The sequence below is a fragment of the Bombina bombina genome, chromosome 5 (assembly GCF_027579735.1).
Source record: "Bombina bombina isolate aBomBom1 chromosome 5, aBomBom1.pri, whole genome shotgun sequence".
NCBI classification, from domain to species: domain Eukaryota; kingdom Metazoa; phylum Chordata; class Amphibia; order Anura; family Bombinatoridae; genus Bombina; species Bombina bombina.
Window position 1 is genome coordinate 387,605,024 of NC_069503.1, and position 11,524 is coordinate 387,616,547.

At 40.9% G+C, this 11,524-nt stretch overlaps 1 protein-coding gene across 1 annotated transcript in view; it reads right to left on the minus strand.

Moving 5' to 3' along the window:
• Positions 1 to 11,524, minus strand: part of SGO1 (shugoshin 1) — a 143,600-nt gene that overhangs the window by 16,286 nt on the left and 115,790 nt on the right. Inside the window, exons 6-8 of the mRNA XM_053714222.1 lie at positions 9,246 to 9,391; positions 7,498 to 8,271; positions 6,233 to 6,439 (exon numbers count right to left, since the gene is read on the minus strand). Of these exons, the coding sequence (XP_053570197.1) occupies positions 6,233 to 6,439; positions 7,498 to 8,271; positions 9,246 to 9,391 (1,127 nt within the window). The remainder of the gene's footprint in view (positions 1 to 6,232; positions 6,440 to 7,497; positions 8,272 to 9,245; positions 9,392 to 11,524) is intronic.

An 11,524-nucleotide genomic window follows, 5' to 3' on the forward strand; every position in this document is an offset into this window, starting at 1 on the left:
GATCCATGTCTGGAATGCCCCACAGTTGAGTAATTTGGGCAAAGATTTCCGGATGGAGTTCCCACTCCCCCGGATGTAATGTCTGACGACTCAGAAAATCCGCTTCCCAATTTTCCACTCCTGGGATGTGGATTGCAGACAGGTGGCAGGAGTGAGTCTCCGCCCATTGAATGATTTTGGTCACTTCTTCCATCGCCAGGGAACTCCTTGTTCCCCCCTGATGGTTGATGTACGCAACAGTCGTCATGTTGTCTGATTGAAACCGTATGAACTTGGCCTTTGCTAGCTGAGGCCAAGCCTTGAGAGCATTGAATATCGCTCTCAGTTCCAGAATATTTATCGGTAGAAGAGATTCTTCCCGAGACCAAAGACCCTGAGCTTTCAGGGATCCCCAGACCGCGCCCCAGCCCATCAGACTGGCGTCGGTCGTGACAATGACCCACTCTGGTCTGCGGAAGGTCATCCCTTGTGACAGGTTGTACAGGGACAGCCACCAACGGAGTGAGTCTCTGGTCCTCTGATTTACTTGAATCGTCGGAGACAAGTCTGTATAGTCCCCATTCCACTGACTGAGCATGCACAGTTGTAATGGTCTTAGATGAATGCGCGCAAAAGGAACTATGTCCATTGCCGCTACCATCAAACCTATTACTTCCATGCACTGCGCTATGGAAGGAAGAGGAACGGAATGAAGTGTCCGACAAGAGTTTAGAAGTTTTGTTTTTCTGGCCTCTGTCAGAAAAATCCTCATTTCTAAGGAGTCTATTATTGTTCCCAAGAAGGGAACCCTTGTCGACGGAGATAGAGAACTCTTTTCCACGTTCACTTTCCATCCGTGAGATCTGAGAAAGGCCAGGACTATGTCCGTGTGAGCCTTTGCTTGAGGAAGGGACGACGCTTGAATCAGAATGTCGTCCAAGTAAGGTACTACTGCAATGCCCCTTGGTCTTAGCACCGCTAGAAGGGACCCTAGTACCTTTGTGAAAATCCTTGGAGCAGTGGCTAATCCGAAAGGAAGCGCCACAAACTGGTAATGCTTGTCCAGGAATGCGAACCTTAGGAACCGATGATGTTCCTTGTGGATAGGAATATGTAGATACGCATCCTTTAAATCCACCGTGGTCATGAATTGACCTTCCTGGATGGAAGGAAGAATTGTACGAATGGTTTCCATTTTGAACGATGGAACCTTGAGAAACTTGTTTAAGATCTTGAGATCTAAGATTGGTCTGAACGTTCCCTCTTTTTTGGGAACTATGAACAGATTGGAGTAGAACCCCATCCCTTGTTCTCCTAATGGAACAGGATGAATCACTCCCATTTTTAACAGGTCTTCTACACAATGTAAGAATGCCTGTCTTTTTATGTGGTCTGAAGACAATTGAGACCTGTGGAACCTCCCCCTTGGGGGAAGCCCCTTGAATTCCAGAAGATAACCTTGGGAGACTATTTCTAGTGCCCAAGGATCCAGAACATCTCTTGCCCAAGCCTGAGCGAAGAGAGAGAGTCTGCCCCCCACCAGATCCGGTCCCGGATCGGGGGCCAACATTTCATGCTGTCTTGGTAGCAGTGGCAGGTTTCTTGGCCTGCTTTCCCTTGTTCCAGCCTTGCATTGGTCTCCAGGCTGGCTTGGCTTGAGAAGTATTACCCTCTTGCTTAGAGGACGTAGCACTTGGGGCTGGTCCGTTTCTACGAAAGGGACGAAAATTAGGTTTATTTTTGGCCTTGAAAGACCTATCCTGAGGAAGGGCGTGGCCCTTACCCCCAGTGATATCAGAGATAATCTCTTTCAAGTCAGGGCCAAACAGCGTTTTCCCCTAGAAAGGAATGTTAAGGAGTTTGTTCTTGGAAGACGCATCAGCTGACCAAGATTTCAACCAAAGCGCTCTGCGCGCCACAATAGCAAACCCAGAATTCTTTGCCGCTAACCTAGCCAATTGCAAAGTGGCGTCTAGGGTGAAAGAATTAGCCAATTTGAGAGCACGGATTCTGTCCATAATCTCCTCATAAGGAGGAGAATCACTATCGATCGCCTTTACTAGCTCATCGAACCAGAAACACGCGGCTGTAGTGACAGGGACAATGCATGAAATTGGTTGTAGAAGGTAACCCTGCTGAACAAACATCTTTTTAAGCAAACCTTCTAATTTTTTATCCATAGGATCTTTGAAAGCACAACTATCTTCTATGGGTATAGTGGTGCGTTTGTTTAAAGTAGAAACCGCTCCCTCGACCTTGGGGACTGTCTGCCATAAGTCCTTTCTGGGGTCGACCATAGGAAACAATTTTTTAAATATGGGGGGAGGGACGAAAGGTATACCGGGCCTTTCCCATTCTTTATTTACAATGTCCGCCACCCGCTTGGGTATAGGAAAAGCTTCTGGGAGCCCCGGGACCTCTAGGAACTTGTCCATTTTACATAGTTTCTCTGGGATGATCAAATTCTCACAATCATCCAGAGTGGATAATACCTCCTTAAGCAGAGCGCGGAGATGTTCCAACTTAAATTTAAATGTAATCACATCGGGTTCAGCTTGTTGAGAAATTTTCCCTGAATCTGAAATTTCTCCCTCAGACAAAACCTCCCTGGCCCCCTCAGACTGGTGTAGGGGCATTTCAGAACCATTATCATCAGCGTCCTCATGCTCTTCAGTATCTAAAACAGAGCAGTCGCGCTTACGCTGATAAGTGGGCATTTTGGCTAAAATGTTTTTGATAGAATTATCCATTACAGCCGTTAATTGTTGCATAGTAAGGAGTATTGGCGCGCTAGATGTACTAGGGGCCTCCTGAGTGGGCAAGACTCGTGTAGACGAAGGAGGGAATGATGCAGTACCATGCTTACTCCCCTCACTTGAGGAATCATCTTGGGCATCATTTTCAGTGTCACATAAATCACATTTATTTAAATGAGAAGGAACCCTGGCTTCCCCACATTCAGAACACAGTCTATCTGGTAGTTCAGACATGTTAAACAGGCATAAACTTGATAACAAAGTACAAAAAACGTTTTAAAATAAAACCGTTACTGTCACTTTAAATTTTAAACTGAACACACTTTATTACTGCAATTGCGAAAAAGTATGAAGGAATTGTTCAAAATTCACCAAAATTTCACCACAGTGTCTTAAAGCCTTAAAAGTATTGCACACCAAATTTGGAAGCTTTAACCCTTAAAATAACGGAACCGGAGCCGTTTTTAACTTTAACCCCTTTACAGTCCCTGGTATCTGCTTTGCTGAGACCCAACCAAGCCTAAAGGGGAATACGATACCAAATGACGCCTTCAGAAAGTCTTTTCTATGTATCAGAGCTCCTCACACATGCGACTGCATGTCATGCCTCTCAAAAACAAGTGCGCAATACCGGCGCGAAAATGAGGCTCTGCCTATGATTAGGGAAAGCCCCTAAAGAATAAGGTGTCTAAAACAGTGCCTGCCGATATTATTTTACCAAAATACCCAGATTAAATGATTCCTCAAGGCTAAATATGTGTAATATATGAATCGATTTAGCCCAGAAAATGTCTACAGTCTTAATAAGCCCTTATTTACTGTCTGAATAAAAATGGCTTACCGGATCCCATAGGGAAAATGACAGCTTCCAGCATTACATCGTCTTGTTAGAATGTGTCATACCTCAAGCAGCAAAAGACTGCTCACTGTTCCCCCAACTGAAGTTAATTCCTCTCAACAGTCCTGTGTGGAACAGCCATGGATTTTAGTAACGGTTGCTAAAATCATTTTCCTCTTACAAACAGAAATCTTCATCTCTTTTCTGTTTCAGAGTAAATAGTACATACCAGCACTATTTTAAAATAACAAACTCTTGATTGAATAATAAAAACTACAGTTAAACACTAAAAAACTCTAAGCCATCTCCGTGGAGATGTTGCCTGTACAACGGCAAAGAGAATGACTGGGGTAGGCGGAGCCTAGGAGGGATCATGTGACCAGCTTTGCTGGGCTCTTTGCCATTTCCTGTTGGGGAAGAGAATATCCCACAAGTAAGGATGACGCCGTGGACCGGACACACCTATGTTGGAGAAAGAGACAATCTGCCCCCCTACTTGGTCCGTAAGGCATCCAGGCTCCCTTAGGTGGGTCCGCCTTTGCGGCAGGCTGCTGGCGATGGGCCTTGTCCCCGCGAAAGGGACGGAAATTAGAACCCATAGGCTTAGCCTTCTTATCCTGGGGCAGGAAGGCACCCTTGCCTCCCTTAACCGTGAATATAATCAAGTCCAGGCCTGGACCGAACAAAATCTTACCTTGAAAAGGCAGGGACAGTAACCTCAGCTAAGTAGTCATGTACGCCAACCCAGATTTTAGCCACGGAAAAACCTGACACCTTAGCGTTCAGGCAAATAATATGCATATTGGCGTCGCAAATGAAAGAACTGGCAACCTTCAGCACCTTAATCTTTTCCTGAACCTCTTCGAAAGAGGGCTCACCCTCAATCATCTCACACAGAGAATCACACCAATATTACGTAGCTCTGGCAACCGCAGTGACGGCTTCTGCCAATTTAAAAACAAACCCGTGTGTTGAAACATTTTCCTTAACGTATTTTCAAACTTTTTATCCATGGGCTCCTTGAACGACGAGCTATCCTCTAGAGGAATAGTTGTACGCTTAGCTAGAGTGGAGATAGCTCCATCCACCTTGGAAATGGTTCCCCACAGCTCAAGCTGGGCCTCTGGAATGGGGAAAAGCTTTTTAAAAATAGGAGAAAAGGATGAACCTAATCGTTCCCATTCATTCTTTATATTTGCCATCTTTACAGGAACCGGGAAGGTCTAGGGCACCACCCTGTCCTCAAACACCCTGTCCAGCATAGGAAGGGAGGGTCCTTCCGGAAGCTTCGGCTCCAGAACATCCAGAGTAGCAAGCACTTGCTTCAGCAAAGAGCGCAAATTCTCTATTTTAAACCTATAGCCAGGCTCCTCCGCCGCCGGAGGTTTAGATGACATGGACTCCGAACTAGAAGGAACTCCCTCCGAAGAGACGGAGTGGGCCTCATCATCGTACCATTCCGCAGGAGTTTCTGACATAGATGAATCCTGAGTCGAGCCACTCTGGAAGGCTCTATGCTTGCACTTAGTAGAACGCGGTAAAACAAGAATCACTTTAGAGACTGCCATTTGAAGTTGGTCCGCAAAATCTGGCGGCCATAAAATCTCCCCTGAAGGGGTAACAGTCAGGCCCTAGGGCGCTGCATGTGGAATAGAGGACGCAATTAGGAAACGCACCTCACAGGACGGAGAGCCCTCAGAGGTGGACGGCTCAGTATTGCTAGACATTCTCTTCTTTTTAGATGTCGTACCTCTTTCAAGGCATGTGGAACATAGTTAGGCTTGTTAGGGCTACTTAAACTCCCGTCCCATAGCAAAGAGTAGTACTCTCTATAAGAGACCTCTGAAACTTTGGCACCTCTCTGCCATCCTCCTGTGATGAAAGGCAAATAATGACTGGGGGATGAGGGGAGTGGGGGAGGTATTTAAGCCTTTGGCTGAGGTGTCTTTGCCCCCTCCTGGTGGCCACGTTCTTAATTCCCATAAGTAATGAAGCCGTTGACTCTCCTCCCCTTTAGATGGAAATATAGTTATGTGCAAGCAAAAGTGCAATGAAAAATGCTCTAACATTTACAGCATATTATTTTTTTACACTTTTAGGTCCCTCAGAAACACTAATATTAAGGTGACATTACCAGTACAAAAAAAAATAAAAATCTTTGTATAGTAAGAAACTGTTAAACAGAAACTTTATCTTAGTTTTAAATTATTATTTTTTTTTTACCCAATTATCAAAAATAAATAGGAGTTGCTGGCCTCCCACGAGCAGGACTTTGTGTTTAACTTATGACAGAGTTAAATTCCATTACCTATGCTCACTAATGCAAATCTTGCTATTGTAAAGTTTTTCCTTTCTACTATAAGATCTTTTTTTTAAACGGACCAGTAGATTCTCCTTAAAATGCATCCACCTGAAACTTCACCGATTGAATAAATCGGAAAATAAGTTTCACAATTATCAAGAGACACCAACAACCCTTCATGAATTAGAATATTTTCACTAACCACTGACGATTAATGTCAATAATGTTTGGGGAAAGAAAGGAATCTATTTGGGGGAAAAATAGTGTCAAGAACAAAATCCATGTAGCAATTTCTTGGAAATTTGTGCGGCACTATCTTGTTTTGAAAAGGAAAAAATAAAATAAAAAGGTGTATACCAGTATTTTTTTCTGTAGGATAGAGGTTGCCATTTTCCGTTTTAACTGTGGTTTCATTAAGTGTTATGTTTTTATTGGTCTCTTTTTTACATGCTGGAATGGATGTTTCCTCAATTTCCAAACAATCTTTCATAGAAGTCCTGCTCATCTCCAAAACACTTTCTGATTTCATTTTAATTTCATTCTTTGAAATGTTTCTTCCATTTCCTAAAGTAAAGAAAGTGGGTTTATTATTCTGTACTTAAAATACATTAGCAACAAATGGCCACCAATTTTTTTTTATAGACAGAAAGACCCAATATTGTATTAGCCATCAGTTTCTTTCCTATTCTGTCCACCTCTCGTTCCACATTCCCAAGAAGAGGCCAAAAAGTAAATTATGTCTAGGTTTTTAAAATGCATTGAAATAACTAGTTTAGGCAAATTTGCTTTTGGGTCTCTCTAGGGAGCAAGATCCAAAACACGTGTTTAATAGTCCTTTTATAGTTATTCCCAAATGTTTTTTCTTAAATGAACATTAAACTGCTGTGCACAACTACTCACTATGTTATTGCATTTCATCCTGTTCCTGAAGCTCTTTAAAAATCAATTCTCCTGTTTTAATAGCTTAAAGTGAATTTAAATTTGAAGGAATAAAGTGCCCGGCTTTTAAAAATACTATTAAAAACAGGGGCACTTTCATTCATTAAATAAAAATCAGTATTATCAGGCTGCAAAGGAATTGTTTTAAAGGCAATTATTACAGTGAGAACTGTGTATCTGATTAAAGGTATATGAAACCCAAATTAATTATTTCATGATTTAAATAGAGCATGTAATTTTAAGCAACTTTCTAATTTACTCCTATTATCAATTTTTCTTCATTCTCTTGGTATATTTATTTTAAAAAGAAGCAGGAATGTAAGCTTAGGTGCCGGCCCATTTTTGGTTAGCACCCTGGGTAGCGCTTGGTAATTTTTGGCTAATAGGAGTAAATTAGAAAGTTGCTTAAAATTGCATGATCTATCTGATTTGTGAAAGAAAAAAATGTGGGGTTTCATATCCCTTTAAGGGGAGTTCACTAATATTTATGTGGAGAGACACTTATTTCAACAATAAAGTGCTCATTAAAATAAGCTGTTTCTCTCCATGTTGACAATTTTTTTAGACTCAGTCCCTAACAGATATATTAGAGGAAAGGTAACTAAAAATACCCTTGTGCTTTTATTGTGCAATCACTGTATTTAACTGTCCTTTAATAAAATAAATAAATAATAAGTACAAACCTTGCTGTGAACGGTCATTCTTCTTCCTTTCAGAGGGCAGATTGTGTGGGGCTACACCACGTTTTGACCTGGGTCTTAAAGAAACATTTTCAGCTTTTGATTTTTGTCTGTAGGGGACATATAAACTGTCATCCAGCTCTTCTTCACTACTACTTTCACCTGAACTGCTTTTTTGCGGGCTGTCTTCTTGCTTATTTTGCCTGAACGGCGTGACATGTACACTCTCCTCAAAGACAAAGTCGTAAGCATCTCCATTATTCAGAGAAGCATCTATTTTTTCCTTTGCGTGTTTACTTGCACCCCGTTCTCTACTCTTTGACCTTGCCCTTGGTCTCGCATTTTCCCATGGCTTTTTCAAGTGTACAACATGTCCCCCATCTGTCTTGCCTTTTCTTGATCTCTCCTTTCCAACAGTAGGCTCATCTTTTTGCTTATTAGAAATAAGTTTTGGCTTTGGTTCAGGAGTTGAACTTGCTATTTCTGACATATTTTCAAAAGCAGGTAAGTCTTCATGTAAGGGATTTTCAAAAAGCTGGACATTCTCTATTCTCTCTTCGGTGCTATCTTTATATGCATGTTCTCCATTAACTTGGTTCTTTTGTTCACACACACTGAATCCTGAATGTAAATGATCTTCCACTGGCTCTATTAAAACAGGTTCCTCTCTGTAGATGTTCAAGCTAGAATGACGACGTCTGACTGACACGTTCCTAAGAAAATTACTGGAATTTTTTACATTTTCCTCAGTAGCAGATGCAAAACCAGACCTCCTTCCTGTTTTAAGAAGTGAACATACATACATATATTACAAGACAACACTATTTAAGATTAAAATATAAAAAGCTCCAATTGATCATAATTTAGCCAATTTGCAGATTAAATAGTGTCATTAACATTATATGACTAATATACATATATATTACTGAGATTGTAATAAAAAAATGTTTAATTATGAGCATGGAAAAAAAAAAAAACTTTCCAATATGAACTTTATTTTTCTCATTTTCCTGTAAGGGTAACCCATCTGAGGATGGGAAATGCATACAACAGACTTCACAAGCCTAATCCAGTCACATATTTGTCCTTAATTGGCCTCCACAGATGTGATCAAATAAACAGCAAAAAAAATGATAGTTTTGCAAACACAATGATAGTGACCAGCCTTGTCTAGTCAGTAACATATCTGGATAGACTTCTCCAAATTAGGAAAGAAGAGGGTGGGGTTTGGCTAGTGGAAAACAATAGCAATAAATAAGGTGTTAATGTGTTAAAAATTGTGCTCTCTTACTATGTTCATTTATTGCAAGCCTTGTGTGTTTTATGCCCCTTTAACACAAGTAGTCCAATCCTTTTCATGAAGTAGTTCCCTTATCTTAATGTTATCAACTCTCCACCTAAACTTTGTATTCCCCCATCATAGCCAAAACAGCTGCTCTGATTCAAGAGTGTGTTTATGGACCTTACAAATATATATAATTGTACCTTCTTTTGTTGAAAAAACCCTCAAATTTTTGCTTGCTCCACTCCCTCCAGAGAGGCTGGAGTGCTTCTATCGTATCATATATGGTGAACGCAAGCTCATTTACATCTGTCTGTAAATTGTCACAGCAAAGTAGACCAGGAAAATTAATTTCATCAAGTTCTTCATAGAGTGTATCCATAAAGTGCTTTTGATTTTCAAAAACTTGTAAATCACACCAATATAGATATATATATTTTGTTTGCTCAATACTCAAAATTTCACTGACCTTTGGGTAATTTTTTCCCTTCAGATATGTTATCAATGGTTTCTGGAATACTGTCTTGGGGATTTCTTTTATAAGTATTTGAATTCGATAATGTATCCAAACACGTTTTATTTGCTTCTGAAACAGAAGCAGGCTGTGGAATGTCCCTGAAGGGAGAAAAAAAAAATAAAAAAAATCAAAAACAAAAAACACAAGCACCAAAGAAGTTACACTAAATGCTGGATGTGTACAAAAATAGTTCTGAAAACGATGGAACACAACAAACACACGTAGCTGCATGAAACGATAAGAACAAAAAAGTAAACAATTTTAACAGCTGAAAGAGAAATGAGCCAAAGTGAAACTTTCTTGGTTAAATAGGAGAATGCAATTAAAATAAAATTACAATTTTACAGTACATAATTATACTTTAACCCCTTAACGACCGAGGACGTGCAGGGTACGTCCTCAAAAAAAAAAGGCAGTTAACGCCTGAGGACGTACCCTGCACGTCCTCGGTGTGGAAAGCAGCTGCAAGCGATCCTGCTCGCTTCCAGCTGCTTTCCGGTTATTGCAGTGATGCCTCGATATGGAAGCATCCTGCAATAACCTTTTGAAGCCATCCGATGCAGAGAGAGCCACTCTGTGGCCCTCTCTGCACCGGATATCGGTGGCTTACTTCGTTGGTGGGTGGGAGCAGGACCGGGAGGCGGCCATCGATGGCCCTGGATGATGCGGAGGGGGGCGCGCACAGACGCGCGCACGTGCACGGGGAGGCGGGCGCGTGCACGGGGAGGGAGCGGGTGGGAACCGCTACACTACAAAAATATTTTATGTAGAAGTGGGGAAAAAGGGGAATATTATTTAAAATTTAGCAAGATCGGGTAGCAAGATCGGTATGGTGGGGTGTTAGTCTGTGGGGGGGGGGGGGGAGCTACACTACAGAAAAAAATAAAATAAAAATAATAAAACCCTTTTTTTTTTGCAAACTGGGTACTGGCAGACAGCTGCCAGTACCCAAGATGGCCCCCAATAAGGCAGAGAGGGGGGATCCTACATAGCAGCATATGTAAATATGCTCAATTTTTTAAAAGAATATTCAAAGATGCCTTTTATTTTAGTACTGGCAGACTTTCTGCCAGTACTTAAGATGGCAGGGACAATTGTGGGGTGGGGGAGGGAAGGGAGCTGTTTGGGAGGGATCAGGGGGTGTGATGTGTCAGGTGGGAGGCTGATCTCTACACTAAAACTAAAATTAACCTTGCAAGCTCCCTACAAACTACCTAATTAACCCCTTCACTGCTAGCCATAATACACGTGTGATGTGCAGCAGCATTTAACGGCCTTCTTATTACCAAAAAGCAACGCCAAAGCCATGTATGTCTGCCATTTCTGAACAAAGGGGATCCCAGAGAAGCATTTACAAACATTTGTGCCATAATTGCACAAGCTGTTTGTAAATAATTTCAGTGAGAAACCTAAAATTGTGAAAAATTTTATGTTTTTTTTAATTTGATCGCATTTGGCGGTGAAATGGTGGCATGAAATATACCAAAATGGGCCTAGATCAATACTTGGGGTTGTCTACTACACTGCACTACAGCTAAAATTAACCCTAGAAGCTCCCTACATACGCCCTAATTAACCCATTCACTGCTGGGCATAATACACATGTGGTGCGCAGTGGCATTTAGCAGCCTTCTAATTACCAAAAAGCAACGCCAAAGCCATACATGTCTGCTATTCATAAAGAAAGGGGATCCCAGAGAAGCATTTACAATCATTTATGCCATAATTGCATAAGTTGTTTGTAAATAATTTCAGTGAGAAACCTAAAGTTTGTGAAAAAATTTGTGAAAAAGTGAACAATTTTCTTTATTTGATCGCATTTGGCGGTGAAATGGTGGCATGAAATATGCCAAAATGGGTCTAGATCAATACTTTGGGATGTCTTCTAAAAAAAAATATATACTTGTCAATGGATATTCAGGTATTCCTGACAGATATCAGGGTTTCAATGTAACTAGCGCTAATTTTGATAAAAAATGGTTTGGAAATAGCAAAGTGCTACTTGTATTTATGGCCCTATAACTTACAAAAAAAGCAAAGAACATGTAAACATTAGGTATTTCTAAACTCAGGATAAAATTTTGAAACTATTTAGCATGGGTGTTTTTTGGTGGTTGTAGATATGTAACAGATTTTGGGGGTCAAAGTCAGAAAAAGTGTGTTTTTTTCAATTTTTTCCTCATATTTTATAATTTTTTTTATAGTAAATGATAAGATATGATGAAAACAAT